Genomic DNA, 17198 nt, shown 5'->3' with positions numbered 1-17198 from the left:
TTTCCTTAGCGGCTTCTTGGCTAATCATAATTTTGACAATTTCTTTGCAGACAGGTAAAATTAAAGTTTCGACGAGAGAGTGAGGTTTCTTCGATTTAACCAGCATATTAGCGATCACGTAGCTTGCTTTTTGCGCTTTGCTTGATGTATTGAAAGACGAACTCATGAGAGTTACCTGTTTCTTAGACTGGTCTTTCATACGTTGAAAGAAGGCTTTATCTTTGTGAGCCACCGATGGGTGTTTAGTTGTTAAATGTCGTGAAAGTTTACTGGGCACCATCGAATTATTAGCCAAAGTTTCTCTACAAACAAGACATTTTGGGATTGGGCACGATTCGTCACCGCAATATATATAGCCATAACGCACATAGCTCTCATCGTATTTCCGATCAAAAAGCTTAGGTTTTTCCTTTGTTGACTCTGCTTCTTCTTGGGAATCATTAGTTTCACTTGACAAACTTGCGGTACGTTTAACGAATTTATCCATTATATACACGTAATATGGGATATTTTTTTGCAATTAAAAAAGTCAATTAAGTTCGCGACGACACAACCAAACACTAGCATTAACGAATGACTACTAAACAAGCGGGCGCAACGTCGCCGTCGTAATTCGTAATGTTATGTTGTCACGCGCATGCACCCCGATAGCTCGTGCGCAATCACGTGATAATGTAGCAATAGCACCCCACTTATGTAGTGTAGCACACGTGATAATGTAGCGTAGCGGCGTAGCACACGGCCACTTCGCAGCGATCGAGTCCCACCCACGCCACCTCCGGCCGCCGCGCCGCACAGAAAAGTAAAGACCGATTTACAGAGCACTTTGTGAGAAGTGACGCGGGACTCGCGGCACACTTACAAATGAGCACACTTTGCGGAACACTGCCCTATCATACAGTCTGTGTAAAAGACCTAGCTGGTCGATTACATAACTGATTAGTGATAACACACTAAAGTTGATGTATAATTATATTTTATTTCTAAAAAGCCAAACCATAAAAAACATACAACTGTAAATTATTATACTGTTTTTTGTTTATTTGCAACAAAAACTTCGTAAACATAATAGGTAGGTTAAACTAGAAAGATGAATATAATTAACAGATATTATTTTTTACATTCTTTATGTTATGAATAAGAAGTGTCTAGAAGTCAGTGTTTTTGAAGTAAGTAGATAATATCGTCCCTTAGCTTACAACACCGCTCAAGTCGAAAATTGGCGGTTTTCACATTATAATGCCGATAGATAGAGCTGCTCATTGCGCGTCTAACCATTGGTCACATGATATAGATTTCAGTCAATTAGAAGCCTTAATTCGAAAAGTAGTAACAGCGCGCAAGTCGGTTAGCCTCTCAACACCGCACAAGTCGTTAGTCTGTCATACATTTCTCGTAAAAGTACTTCGCGCTCCGTGATTATTATATTTTTTATGTGAGTTTTATCGCTGAAAGGTCTTTGCAAGATGTTTTAATAGAAGATTAAGAGGTTAGCTATATAATACAGTAATGTTTATTGATTATCACATAATATTCATATAGAAAGAAATCATTATTGAATATCTTCATTTACTTAAGCGGTGTTTACTAACCAGCTTTTTTAACTTGGGCGGTGTTTCAAAATGTATTTTATTTCTTTGAGGAAGCTCAATAATTGAAATACACTATGGATGGAGAAGAAATTGATTCATGGAGTTCAGGTGATGATGATGTTTTGCAAGAAATCTAAACTCAGATCATGTGACAACATAACGAACAAAAGCGGCAATATTTATTTGAAAATTTCTGGAAGAACATGAACTGGGAGCAGCAAAGATCATTTATAACTTCTCATGTTAATAAAGTACCAAAGAAAATTACAAAAAATCCAGAAATCATCCAAAAGAACTGATAGTCGAACTTACGTTTTCACGATTGATAATGTACGTCACCAAGTCTGTAAAAAAATGTTCTTGGCCACTCTTGCCATTAAAGATTCGTTTATAAGATATTGGCTGACAAAAACAGACTGTACCATGCCTCCAGATTTGTCTACTTCAACCAGTAACCGCAGAAATCCAGAGAAAATTGAAGACCACAAATATGTTGAAAAGTTTTTAGCAGATCTTCCAAAGATGCCATCGCATTACTGTCGTGCTAAAACATCACGAGAATACTTAGAACCAATTTTCTCGAACATGACACAGCTCTACCACACATATCAAGAGAATTGTGAGTTAGAGGGTAGAGAATGCCTTGGTCGTAAATTATTTGACAAATTATTTTTGAAACTCAATCTGAGCCTATTCTACCCGAAGAAAGATCAATGTAACGATTGTTGCAGTCATAAAACTGGAAACATTACGGATGAAGAATACGCACAAAATTTTTTGAAGAAAGATCGAGCCAGGAGAGAGAAAGATACTGACAAAGATATTGCACAGTCCGGAGCTTGTCATGTATTCACACAGGATGTTGAATCGGTAAAATTGGCTCCGTATCTTCAAGCTAATGCAATTTATTATAAAACTAAATTATGCATCCATAATTTTACATTATACAATTTAACAACTAAAGAAGTAATGTGTTATTGGTTCGATGAGTCAAATAGCACACTTGAAGCCTTTGTTTTTGCTTCATGCTTAGTAGACTATCTAGAGAAAGTTATGAGCCAGAAATTATTGCCTGTGATTTTATATTCCTATGGCTGTTGTGCTCAAAATCGCTATGTTACCTTAAGCAATGCTTTATTACGTTTAGCGATTGAAAAAAATATTGTAATTACTCAAAAGTACCTGGTAAAAGGCCATACCCACATGGAATGTGATTCCGTACACAGTGCAATAGAGTGTAAATTAAAAGGTAAAGAAATTTACCTTCCACAACAATACATGGGTATTACTAAAACCGCTAGGAGTGATCCTATGCCTTACGAAGCTCGTTATTTGGACTATACCTTTTTTACCGACTTTTCGAAAGAATTAATTTATAAATCTATACGGCCTGGTAAAAAAGCAGGTGACCCAGCCGTCACAGATGTACGTATGCTAGAATACAGACCAAATGGCACAATTTGGTATAAAAATGGTTTTGATGACGAGCTTCAGCCGTTACCACATCGTCCCACGCCAATTAACAGCATTAAAAAAATAAATCACCTGCAGAAATTGTATGCAGCTAGAATACCAATTACAAATCAGAAGTATAAAGATTTGCAAGACCTAAAAAGTGTATTACCATCTAGTTGCCACTCTTTTTATGATGACCTTCCGCACAGCAATCGCTAAAGACTGGAGATTTCGAGTATATATTTTTTATTTTTATAATTTTATTACTATTATATCTTGTTTAGTTGGAGTTTATTAAAGACTATGTTTTAAATATTTTCCTGTTAGAATAAAAAATAGTAATAATAATTGCACTTAGGTACGCTGTAAACGTTCGTGTGTCACCAAATAATTTGCAATTGAGAAATTGATCTCAACAATGTTATTCTTAAGATTTAGGTTATAAACACCTATTTATAACGATTGTTAATTATTTTTGAAATATTTCTTGATAAAAACTTTTCTTTGTAAATCATCTTTTAATACCTTATTCCCTAACATTTCCGCAAGCAACACCGCCTAAATCTAATAAAATATCAGTCAACACAGCTCAAGTCATAAAATAAAAGTTAAAATAAAGTAAATTGTCAAAGTAAGTATAAATAATTATTTCTTAACCTCTAACTAGGGTATTTTTTAAGTAATAACAGAAAAAATCCACCGATTTTTTAAAATAAACAGTTTTTTTCGTCTCCTGTAAAGTTGGTAAAAATGACTTATGCGGTGTTGTTAGCTAAGGGACGATATGTATGTTTTTTTATTTTACCAGATAAGTTGTGTTTTTATTTATTTATTTTCAAAGTGGTTGTCGATCTAGACACTAATCAGAAGCAAGTAAAGAGTTTGCAGACTGCCATTCTAGACGCTGTAAGCGGGAAACTTGGCCGTCTGATGGTGCAGCATGTCGTTGAGAAAGTAAAGACGCCCCGCCAGGCCCTCGAACAGCGAGGCCGGGCGGTCGGGGGCGTGCTGCTCCGTGCCTTCCCGCTCATCCATGCACCACTCTGCAAACCGAGCGGCGCGGTACAACCACTGCGGGTCCTATAAAACAGATACCAACAGAATTAGATTTTTTAAACATTATTGTTCCAACTGCTCACAACCGCCTAAGACCAATGGCATCCCCAATTGGAGTTTTTTGTGAGGCTGAAGGTAGTGTGAATGGGAAGAGGGAGGTGGGGAAGTACCTGGCTATTCAGATCTGGTCACCAAACATGGCTTTTTAAAATTATTTTTTCAGAATTTGAAATGGCTTAAACTATGTTTAGTGACCAGATATGTTCCAGGTACTTCCCAAACATCCTCTTCCCCATCTCCTTCCCCCTCTTCGGTCTCACAACATTCCCCCATTGCCGTAGACCCACTGGCTCTGGGCAGTTAAGACTATGGTGCGATATTGCAATGCTAAAAGCGCGATGTGAAGATGGTATCAGTTGTAGTATATGCAGTCAAATAATTAATGGAGCATTTCACCAGAACCACTACGAATATCGATTTCATATAAATAGAATTTAGAGGCCATTGTCTCTTCATATTATGATATTTTCATTTTTAAAAACCAACCTGTCTATACAGCCATAATATTTTTGTATTGAACCCGCAACCTCCCATTTTAACAAGCGAACATGCGTCACAACATAAGCGGAACTAGTACTACCTACCCTAGTGGCCTGATACAAGTGTAAGAACGTGTAGGCATTGCCTGCCACGCCGTGGCAGATGCTGTAGCCTTTGGTGCACAGCCCACGCTCCCATACCACACGGCCGCATTGCAACGCTCCCTGCAAGTGGCGCTCCTCTCCGTACACCTGCACAATGCACACATAGAACTTTTCAACATCCACAATGTTCAGCACCAGTCCACAATTATTATGTATGAGCACTTTGTTTTATGCATGGAATAAACTTCCACAACATGTCATCGATCTACTAATATAAACAAAATTAAAGCTCAATTTGATTCTAAAATTTAAAATAACTCAATTATCGTTAAACTTATTGTGAAATCAGATACAAGTGCGTCAGCAGAATGATGCCTGCTCATTAAATAATAATTATTGAAAGTGACAATCAAGTGAAAATCAAAGAAAAAAAGGTATACCATTGCAAAACAGAGTAGAATCACTTTATCCGGATATTATTCATAATCTTGGGTCAAAGTTAGCCAAAGTAATAAATACGGTCCAACTGACTTGTTAACCCCCTATCCTAACCTAACCTAACCTATCATAACCTATCCTATCCTAACCTATAATAACCTAACCTATCATAACTCAACCTAACCTAACCTAAGCTATAATAACCCAACCTAATTTAAATTTACTATAATTTTCACTTGTTTTATTACTTTATCCAAGTCTTTGAAGATATTATATAAAATTGCTAGTTAATGTGATTAATTCTATGTCAATTATCACTTTGTCTAAATTGGGTAGACATCTAACAACAATAAAAACTATATACATGCATTAAAGGTAAAGCCTAAAGAGATAACATAATACTGAAACTATAAAAATATATAATGCAGTTATAAATTGCTTGTTATTGAATACAAACTGACCGGTCAGTGGCTGACTTGGTATCGTGTTTGGGTCCCACCCAGACGTAGTGTGTTCAATTCCTCGGCTGGCTAAGTCCTCCATCACAACACAAGCAGCATTTTTCGCTTATTGTGATGGTAGTAGGAGATTTTCAAATATTGTCTGGGTTAGTCGTAACCCGGGAATGTTTGTCCGAGTTCCTCGGCCGCCCCTTCAAATTCGGGTAGTATCATTGGAGTAAATTCGTAACAATACGAATTATTCCCGTGTAAATCGAATTTTCGCAACTGATTACCACCGCGGTCGGCCCTTTAAATTCAGTCATTTAAAGTCAAATCGTAATAATACCACACATTTCCGCATAAATCTAATTTTCGCAGCCGATTACCGTCGTGGTGGGAGTGGTAAAAGATGCATTAAAGTTCCATTTTTTATCAATCAAAGTTAAGTTTGAAGGTTGAACATGATTGATATTTGTTTTACAGGATAATCCCCAAGCTGTAATACCTACTTACTACATACATATTATACAGCCCTGACGAAGCTACGGTTGTAGCGAAACCTGGCCAGCATTAACTATAAAAAATAAAAGTGGTGTCTACTAAGGTATTGTTTTATTTTAAATAATAATTAAGTTTATGTAGAAACACATCACTTAAGCCCTGTCGTTTCGGCAAGAGTAAATTAGGACAATTTAGGTACCACCGCTACGGTAACCATTCTTTGGATAACCAACACCTCTGCCATAGGTCACCCCAAGTGGTTCGCTATCTTTAGTGACTTGGCAGGGGTACCCGGGTGCATGAGGTGAGGTTTGTCAAGGTCTTGGTGGTGGATGTTTCCGCCCACAAACAGCATGGTAGGCCGGATCAGTAGAGGCTGGTTGAGGGAGGCTCTTTGACCTCACCAGCTGGACTCTCTCCATCCATGTGCCTTGCACCGCAGTGCGAGGGATGGATTCATCCTTCACTCCTGTTCACACTGACCCTTAGATTCCTATCCACCCCTCATACCATTTTCCTTCCCAGAACTTCCTTTCCTTTCAAAAAAACACCCTCCACGAGGGTTCTCCTGAGGGAAATTATTTTTCTAAGGGCCTCCTGAGTAGAGTAAATGTAAAAAATAAATAAACGATAGAATGATTTTAAAAAGACATCAAAAAGTGGGTGCTGAGTAATACCTGGTGCGCGAGAAGCAATGGCTGCACAAGTCCTGGCGCCCCGTGGCACCACTGCACCAAGCGGTCTCCATTCGAACCCAGTGACGACTGCAGATTGCCCCCGGGGAACCGCTGGGCCAATAGCCAGTCCAGGGTGCCCATCAGCTCTGGGGGGGAGGGGTCCCCGGCCTGCAGCAGCAGGTGAAGAATGCCTGCCGTGCCGTGGGCAGCCCCGAGGTAGGCTGAGTCGTGCCAGCGGTACAGAAGAGGGCAGTCCTTTGCTACGCCCTCTCTCAAAGCACGGGTCCGACCAGATTCCAGAATTAACTGTACCACCTTAGCAAAACAATAAAGCGCCCTTTAAGTTATTCCAATACATAATTATTGAGAATATGTCAGAGATTGAGATGTATATAAAAATATAGATTTGGGACTATTGATATAGATCTATTGTTAAAATTATGTAATTCTACTAAAAGCTACTTATATTTTGTGATTGATAAGTTGAATATGTCAACAACATCTTTATAATCATTGCTCAAATTCTGTATTCGGCGATGGGACTATACAATTGTGATGCAGAGTGGTCACAATAATATGGTAGGTACGTATTGCCCTGATGTTGGTTTGCAAGGTATATGGAAAGAAATCAAGTAAATTCTGTATTCGGCGATGGGACTATACAATTGTGATGCGGAGTGGTCACAATAATATGGTAGGTACGTATTGCCCTGATGTTGGTTTGCAAGGTATATGGAAAGAAATCAAGTAAATTCTGTATTCGGCAATGGGACTATACAATTGTGATGCGGAGTGGTCACAATAATATGGTAGGTACGTATTGCCCTGATGTTGGTTTGCAAGGTATATGGAAAGAAATCAAGTAAATTCTGTATTCGGCAATGGGACTATACAATTGTGATGCGGAGTGGTCACAATAATATGGTAGGTACGTATTGCCCTGATGTTGGTTTGCAAGGTATATGGAAAGAAATCAAGTAAAATAGTTCAGAGCTATCAATTATTGAATTTATATTAAAAAAAGTTAAGGTTAAACGCGATGTTCGTTATAATCAACGTGTGCATGGATGGCGTTAATTTAATTATTTTATCAAAATACGCTTTTTGCAAGTTATGGTTTACAATATTAGGACAATTTTTTTATTTGCGTCTGTACATACGCAATATGAATATGAAAAATTGATTTGCTATAAAAACTCAATTCTTTCAACAGAGGCATACAAATAAAATATTCGATTGAATCACCGATACTACATTGTATTTGTATGCCTTTCTCGAATGAGTTGAGTTTTTATTCGAACAAAACTATTTATTCATATATTGCGTATGTACAGGTGCAAAAAAAATCATCAAGCACAACTTGCAAAAAGCATATTTTAATAAAATAATTAAATTAACGCCATCTATGAACATGTAGATTATAACGAAGATCGTGTTTAATCTTAAGTCATTAACTATTCTACGTTATTAACTATGGTAGTTTCCCAATTTTTTTAACTGTTAATTTATATCTATTTACTGTTTTATTTGGGGAGGGAGATATTTCATGTATTGATAAGTATTTACACTATTCCTCTCTAAATAGTATAAAACAAGGTCGCTTTCCGCGTATGACTGTTAGTGCGCTTAGTTCTTCTAAACTAAGCAACGGATTTTGATAGGGTTTTCATTATCTTTTAGAGAATTTCTTCGGGAAGGTTTATATATAAATACATGCATATTATAATTATAGAAAGTAGAGAAAAGTCAATGTTTTGTAATCAAGTCAATTCTACCAAGAAAGGCATACAAAAACAATATTTTATTGATGATTCAATCTATTATTGTATTTGTACGCCTTTCTTGAACAAACTGAGTTTTCTGCATACAAAATTATTTATTCATATTCCGTATGGACATGCGCAAACAAATATTTCATCTTAATATTTTGAAGCATAATTTGCAAAAAGTGTTTTTTTTTCATAAAATAATTAAATTAGCGCCATCTATGAACGCATAGATTATAAGGTATGTTCCGTTTACCGTAAAATCAAAATTCTCATCATTCACCGTCAATTAGACTGGGCGTCATTGATGTAAACATTGACAATTTATATTGACTTGACTGGACTTTTTTCAGGGTGGCAAATGAACAATTTTATTTTATTGATACATGATTACATGTGGTTTTTTGTGATATTTCACACTCCATGCTAGGAATGACCCTGTGGCGGGTGAATTTTACAGTTTGCGGACTTAGAATCTATACATTACTATAATATAAAAAAGAAAAATGATGTATAGCTAGTTTGGGTTGAAAGAAGAGGATGGAGAAGTTAGAGAATTATAAAAAGAAGAAAAATTTGAGAAATTATTAGTAAATAGATCACACTAATTAATTATGTACATACTATACTGCTAAGTTAGGGAATAAGGATATATTATGTTTTGTCTGAAAGGTGATTAGGTGATTGGCTTTTTGTTAATTAATAATAATAACAATAGTAAAGTTACATTCGATATTTTGAAATAAAAAAAAATAATAAATCAGACAAATAATAAGAAAAATAAAAATATATGGATAGGTACCTAAAATAAAAACAGTGGAGACAAAAAAAGGTAGCCAAAGAAAAAAATGCAGAAAAGAAGTGAAAATTGTTAAACACAAAAATGTATACAAGCAGCCGTTTATGGAGGATATTTGACCATCTCCAGAGGTCCATCAGGGGGGACTCCATCCAGGCAACCATGGCAGTGATGATTGTGTTATATGATTGGCGTAGTCTGTGCCATTAGCTTCCCATGTGGTGGCGGAGAAGCGCTATGAAAGAGTGCACCCGTCCCTCTAGGAACATTTCCGTAGCGCTGCAGTATCTCGTTAGGCGGAATATATGGCGATAAGCATTATTGTAAGCGACTTTTAGCATATGCCATTGGGATGCAGTGTAATCGAGTTTCTTTAATGCGCTAAGTGACGGTGCTACAAGAACCATATCATCTGCGTAATTAATATTATTTACACATACTCCTTGAACATGGCAACCTACTTTTTAGTTATTAAGTCTTTGAATTAGTTCATCAGTGTATATATTGAAGAGCGGTGGAGACGTGCTTCCTTCTTGCCTTACACCACTTTTCAAATAAAATGGGTTGGAAAACTCGCCAGACCATTTCACCACATTTTTTTGATGCATGTGCCAAGTTTATGTATATCTTCAGAAACTGCGATTTTTCTAAGTTTTTCCCAGAGTTTATTGTGACAAAAATGATCAGAGGCTTTACTTAGATCTAGAAAGTAGGTATAGATTGGCGTTTTCCTTAGTTTATAATAGCTGATGGTTTATTTTAAGTAATATATTGCCATAGATGTTGACAGTGCAGATTTAAATCCAAACTGGTTATCCTCTGTCTCTAGATGGTCTGTTACGACCGTCGATAAAATATTTTCAAATAATCTCACGACGGCGGTCGAGAGTGAAATTGGTCGGTAGTTATTGATCACGGATGGATCAAGTTTTGTTGATTTAATTATGGGAATAATTACCCTCTTAATAATGTACCTATGATGAATCGCTTGTCCAGCATACTTAATGTGCTCAAAAACTATTGAGTCATGTCCTGATGCCATTTCTCTTACAGCTCTTTCTACCATATGAGGATAGTGGTAATATTACCTTCGGTTTAACTAAAATTTACATTTAGAGATTTTTCTTCTGCTTCTTCACCTGCCATAGAGAGGAAGTTACAAAATTCATTAGCGATATTTTCCTTTCCTCTTACTCCATTGACAGAGGAGGAGTTTTCATTTTAGTTTTCAGTTCTGAAGAGATTTTTTGCCAGAATTTATAGAAATCTTTATTTATTATTTGAGGTGGCAATACTATTCACCAATAACTTATCTTTGTTGACATTTTTTCAGAGCTACGTTTGTTTCTGTTGGTAGAACCCATGTTTCCTGGAGCAGATTATGTCATTAGTATTGCATAAATCTTTTATAAAGTGTTTGGTCCATCGAATCGACCTACAGTTCTGAGATACGATCCGTAGATAATTTTTATTTGTATGTGGATCCATTTTTAGAAGTTTTATCTTTTCTGTTCAGCGTGGAGATTGGTTTTTAAAAAATAAAGTTTCAGACTATGATGGTGGCCAAATTTTCTCGTTAATAATTTCGCTGTTTTTTCCAATTTTAAAAGTGTATATTGTGGGAGATCAATAAGCCATTTATTTCATCGGGAGTTGATTCCAGATCGAATCGGGAGGCAATTATATACCTCTGTTTTGGAAGAACTTTTAATCCGGAGCTCTCGTTTTTTTCTTCTATTAAAATATGCGAGTTTTTTTCATTTTTTATAGGTAATTTCTTTCCAATCATTCGTAGTTTTTGATGTGTGATAAATAGGGCTTGTCTTCAGATATGTTTTATCTGTTGGAAGGCATTATTTGTTGTCATCGGATTGGTGGGCTTGGTTGAATTAAAATTGTTTGCGAAGTTATCGGTACATGGCATCGTTTATTATATTAATTAATTAAAAAATTATTCAATTAATGAAACGAAATATGAATTAAACAATACCGTGGTAATGTTCTTGGGTGAGATGATCTGCTGGCCTGTCTCCCGGTTGACGAAGAGCAGAGCAAATAGATATCCTGAGCGGCCGTACAGCAACTCATCCGGTGTGGAGGGATTCACGGCCAGCTGCATGAGGGCCTCCAACCTGATGAAGAGTATGTAGATGAACCCAAATAATACATTTCTTCTAGCCGGGTACGTCAACGATGGCAACTTTATTCTAATTTAAGGAAAGCGGTATTGGTAGGTAATAAACAAACCGCGAATGCTCTTTATGCTCCTTTTATACTAACTTTCACAGTTTTGCATTACTTAATGATTGACTGCTGAGCGATGATGGATGGAGGATGTCCAGTTAAAACTGTAGTTAACTAATTGCTGATTGTTATTGGAAAAGGCAAAATGAATATTAACCCTTTCCTTACGGTGCTAGATAATCCCTTAAGCTCCGGTGCTTTGTACTTGGTACACATTTAGGATTTAGTCATTTTTATGTTTGATAAAAATTAATAATTTTTTTCATTCCTGGGTTACGAATAACCTGACAATATTTGAAAAACTCCTATTACCACCACAGTAAGCGGAAAATGTTGCTCGTGTTGTGATGGAGGACATAGCCAGCCGAGGAATTGAACACACCACGCCTGTGTGGGACCCAAACGTGATGTCAACTCAGCCACTGAAGTTTTAGATTTATTACAGTAAATCATTTTATTTGTGTTACATAATATGGACACACGGACATAAGTAAAATATTATGTATTAGCGCTTAAAACAAGAAGAAAACATTGTCCATGCATGATGCGTTCATAAGTCGATAAACTGCCAGCTACAACTGACAATTGCTCCGACTTTCTGACACAACTTTAAGAAATATAACAGTCAATTTTCCAGAGGCCTGAAGGGTTAATTCATTTTATCCAATACATAAATGTATTGCTGAGGAATGCTTAAAATATGAACTTTGTGCTTAGTATATTTACAGAGATGTTGAAATAATTATAGAGGTTTCAAATCAGTACAGTGCCGGCAAGGAATGATTAAGGCACACGATCAAAAATTTCAATAAATCTTCCAATTTAAATACTACAAATTGAATGCCTACACATAAAAAGAAAATAAAATTGAAATATCTTCCGAGCCACCCCCTGTCCCACCTGCGTAGGTAATCTGTGTGTGGCAGCCCCAGGTGATAAGTCAGGACGGTACCCAGCGCTAAGGGGCCCGCGGCCCCACACAGGAAGCTCGGGGCCTTATCACTCTTCCCTTTTCCTCCCTCCACGTAGCTTAAGGCCTCCTGCAATTAATACTCCATTACTACTTGTCACTTTAACCGATATTGGACCCATCTGCTTTAAGCCACAGTCAGTTTACCCGCAATGCATCATCCCTAGATGGATCTTGGCTGTATTTGGCTCGCTGGTATAAGAGAAGAGCGATGCCAGCTGAGCCGGTGTAAACACATCCACTAGAAAATATTTCCCGCTTTTCTTTCAGAAGATCCCCAGTTTTATTATTGATGTATGACTGTATTACGTTTCTAAAATCTGCGGAGATCTGTAACATAATAATTATTATCAACAGACTAATATTTTTTTAATATTATATTCGTTCAAATAAACACAAACATTACATCGTTCAAATCTCTATTTAAATATGCCTTGGATATTGCGGTACCAAATTCTTCCATATGGTTTTCGAAATGTTTAGCCATTGTAATATCTGTACTTTTATTTAATGCCAAAATGATCTGTCCGTGTACGACAGAAAAAAATATATTTGTGCTTAAAATAACGCACACAAATATGCCGGCACAAACAAATCTGTGGAGAGGAAACGTCATAACAAACAATAAACAACAAACAAAAACAAGACAATATTATTTTTTTAATATAAGGCTAGAATATAAATTAATGCGAAATTTGTTAGGAGCCTACTCGGCGAATGATTTTCTAGTCACTCGTTAAAAATTGACACTACGATCGGAATGACTGACGTTCTGTGGTTTTGCGCAAATAAATTGATAACACAAAACTTGTGATTTTATTCCTTATAAACTTTATTATTGTTTATTATGGTCCAATCTCAGTCTAGTTTACATCAATTCTTTTAACCTTTTATTGAAATTAAAATTGTGTGGAAGTGTTTATCCATATTATACATATACATTTTACACGTTAACGAAGAAAATCGAGAATGTCCAACGTAAGTATCTGCTTAATATTTAATTTTATGACTAAAGCTTATTCATCTAAAAATATGCTTTAATAGAAAATCATGCGAGCATTTAAAAATTACTATTTCTTTTTCATATTATAAAATAAGTTAATTTTACGGAAAACGTGTCGTGAAGGAAGCTGTCACTGGCAACAACTGTCAAATAATTTGTTTTCATCGACTTTCTCTGCTAATGATATTGAGAACTTCTATCGTTATCGTTCTAATCTCTGGAACTATTATTTTAATTGCATTGACTTTCGAACTATAACATATAATAAATGTTTTCTAGGAATGTTATCATTAAATTTTCTATGAATAATCGTACACAGCCTAATGACTTAATGAGTCAACACCAGATAAGTCATGTCATTCTAAATTTGAAACTATTGTTCGAACTGTTTTTATCACAGTTCCATGTTATGAATATTGACGAAAGAATGATTACTAGGAATACATAGTTCAATCGAGATGCTCAAATGCCTGAAATTGCCCATGTCAACTGTCGGTACGTCTATGAGAAGACCTTTGGTGAATGTACCAAAAGTGGTTTGAGTCCCGTTATCCTCTTGCCATGCAATGAAAATGTGTGATGGTTTGCTAGTTATTTTTATTTTATTATTTTCTGAAGGAAATAACTTAAAAGCAAGTTTATGTGCCCTACTGTCCAAGAAGGCAAAGGTGTTGAGTAAAAATTTGTTCTAACTTGAGCAATACCGGTGAGATCTTTGCCCCTTAAGTCAATGGGGCCGGGCTTGTCCTTGAATAGAGTTGGTCTTTCGATAGTTTTACTCGCATATTAATAGCTTCCGTGATTGGGATACAAAATGTCACTGGGCATTGAAAATAAATTGTAAGCCTATCTTTTCTTGAGGTTTCTTCAAATTTGTTGTAGATTGTCAGTATTAATAAAATATAATAAAACCATTTTTTTTTAAACCTTATTCCACTTTTATTTCTTTCCGACTGGGCCGGTTTTAGAGAGTCACGTACATCTTGAGATTGGTACATCTTTGTTTAAAAAATACCATAGGTTAAGCAAAGATGGACATGATTGTCCGAAACCGGTCCAGTCAGAAAAAAAAAGAATATTTTATTAATACGATGGAGTTCTTGCAAGTATTAGCAGTTGAAAAAATAGATATTCTAAAGGTTGGCAGCATCTTCGCAATGTCTTCGAGGCAGGGCCACATTTATGCCTCGGCAGCTGCCTATATAAACACCATAACATATTTTCCACAAACTCGTGGAAATAATCCATATTAATCAAATTTTAATAATTTCTGTATATTTACCAACAACTTTTCCTTGGTCAGAAATGAAGCATACACACCTTGAATTCACAATCCCAGAATCTATTCATCAGAAGTTTAACACGCTTTTATAATAAAATTAGCTGTACCCCGCCACACATTGCTGTGGCTCAGTCTGTCTGTGCAGATAGATAAACAATATCGCGTGTTGCTTTTACGTCCAACAGATGATGCTGTTTTAAAAAAAAAGCTTGTGTTTCCAACAGATGGAGCTGTTTTTCGCCAACAGTATGTTTTTACTTGTCATAGGTGACATCTATACAGGGTGTCCGGAAACTCGTAGTACAAGCGGGAAACTGGTGAATCTACATCACATTTGGAGTCGATTTTGTAGTATATTTTTTTTTTATTTGAGCTTTCGTTATCGAGTAAATCGAGTTTGAAGTTGATTTATTTATTATTATTTTTTTTTTTTTTAATCAAATTCTTATAAATTATTACTGAAGATCAAAGTACCCAACTAATTAAAACTATTTGAAAGTAAAACAAATGAAGAAACTCGGATTTGAAGCATTATTTTGAAATCACCCTTCATTTAATCCGGTGTAATCATAAAATATTTCTGCTCTGCAGGGTTAAAACATCTGTTATTCAACCCTAAACACCAGAAAAAACTTTAACCCTAAAATAGCCGAAAAATATTTTTTTTTGGTTTTTTTTTTTTTTTGAAAATGCTCAAATCAAAAAACTTTATGTTTTTTTGGGTTCCCCATGTGGTGTAGATTCTCCAGTTTCCCGCTTGTACTACGAGTTTCCGGACACCGTGTATAATGTAGATATATAAAAACACATGCGTATTCGAATGCAACATTGTGTCAAAATTTCAAAACAATCGATGAATAACTTTCGGAGATTTAAGATTTTGAACAAACAAACATTTACATTTTTATTTATATAGATGAGAAAAAAAATATTTGTCCAAATGTTGATTCTCATTGTTGAATGTGCCATATCGAATAACCAATTATATGAATTATTATCCAGGAATTATATGGAAGGAATATGTGGCAAACTGTCCTATTGTTTTTAACTTATGTTGTATAGATCACAAGCATAATATATAATATATTTTTACATATTGGTGCTGCTATTTTTATACAGGGAGTCCGGGGGTAAAGTGCACTAACTTTGGGAGGTGATTCTACATTACGGTAGAAGTAAAAAAGATAAATAACCCTTTCTAATTCAAAAAGTTTCTTTTCCCATACAAACAATTAAACTTTTTTACCTAAAAATGTTTGAATTTTGAAAAAAGTTATTTATCTTTTCTACTTCTAAAATCATGTAGAATCACTCAGTGTACTTTACCCCCGGACACCCTGTATATGGTTGTATGCATAATTTTTTTGAAATAATATCTTGCTTACATAATACTTGCAACTAGCTGGTAAAAATTCCCAAAAACAATATTTGTCCTAATCTGATTGTAACATCTAGTGACTTTGGTGATTGAGTAAGTCATTCAATTGTTTTGTTTTCGTGAAAGCTCCTAAATAAGTATGGTGCGTGGGTGTTATGATTTTTCATCACATTTCTATGATTTAAGACTACATACCTTTAGATAATTTAAAATACATTTTAATAATTTACTATGTTAACTTACGATAATCTATAGAATTATGTAGTTAGAAGCAGCATCACGTTCATTGCTCAAATGCATTATACATATAGTTTTGTATTAGCAATCGACGAACCGGTGGGTGCACTCTGTTAGCCATATAAGTTGACAATAGTTTGCGTAGTGTATAGTTAGTAATAAGATACATCGTTATAGAAATATATTATACAGGGTGTTAAGGGAGGTACTTGACTTACTTTAACCAGTGATTCCTGACATTATTTGGAGTAAAAAATATAAATGAAATTTTGGTGTCCAGTGACTTTTTTTTTAAATTTAGATTTTTTTTCAAAAACACTTTAAAAAAGATTCTTCCACATTTTGACACTGGTCACGTCTAGTAAACGCCCAGCTCCTAGGTGTCTAATTCCTACTGATTGTCATTGTTTTTGTAGAAAGAAAAAACATCAAAAGTCACTGTAGACCGAAATTTCATGTACATTTTTTGCTCCAAATAATGTCAGGAATCACTGGTTAAAGTAAGTCGAGTATGTTCCTTAACACTCTGTATATTTGTGCAGCGCCCTTGAGGTGATTTTTCACAAAACGGCGCTATACAAATCTTATTATAATTATTGTACTTACAGCCCAATAAATCTTATCTTCAACACAACCACAATAACTGCAAAAAGAAAATAAAGCTGATTTCGAGTTAATTTTATTTATTATTAAAAAAATACTTTCATATTTTT

The 17198-nt window shown here is 35.4% G+C and overlaps 2 protein-coding genes across 4 annotated transcripts in view; one reads left to right on the top strand and one right to left on the bottom strand.

Annotated features, from left to right (window-relative positions):
* Positions 1-1018: 1018 nt before the first annotated feature.
* LOC149408885 (glutathione S-transferase LANCL1-like) lies at positions 1019-13260 on the bottom strand. Of its 2 annotated transcripts, none has more exons than XM_089650346.1 (7): positions 12992-13260; positions 12733-12915; positions 12516-12655; positions 11362-11503; positions 6807-7121; positions 4748-4894; positions 1019-4127 (listed from the first exon to the last, which is right to left on the bottom strand). In XM_089650346.1, the coding sequence occupies exons 1-7, from the start codon at positions 13199-13201 to the stop codon at positions 3945-3947; spliced, it is 1320 nt and encodes a 439-aa protein (XP_089506472.1). In that variant the 5' UTR covers positions 13202-13260; the 3' UTR covers positions 1019-3944. The 2 variants fall into 2 exon arrangements, with proteins under 2 accessions (XP_089506472.1, XP_089506473.1); XM_089650347.1 differs by having other exon boundaries at positions 3943-4127; positions 4744-4894; positions 12992-13257.
* A 91-nt stretch (positions 13261-13351) lies between these two features.
* The window catches only part of LOC149408880 (peflin-like), a 34239-nt gene continuing 30392 nt past the window's right edge, over positions 13352-17198 (top strand). For both annotated transcript variants that reach the window (XM_089650345.1, XM_089650344.1), the window contains exon 1: positions 13352-13563. In XM_089650345.1, coding sequence (XP_089506471.1) covers positions 13555-13563 — 9 coding nt within the window. In that variant the 5' untranslated portion in view covers positions 13352-13554. The remainder of the gene's footprint in view (positions 13564-17198) is intronic.

This window comes from Hesperophylax consimilis, unplaced genomic scaffold (genome assembly GCF_061612785.1).
Source record: "Hesperophylax consimilis isolate HC1 unplaced genomic scaffold, BYU_Hcon_1.0 scaffold_46, whole genome shotgun sequence".
Lineage (NCBI taxonomy): Eukaryota > Metazoa > Arthropoda > Insecta > Trichoptera > Limnephilidae > Hesperophylax > Hesperophylax consimilis.
This window is presented reverse-complemented; position numbering and strand designations above follow the sequence as displayed.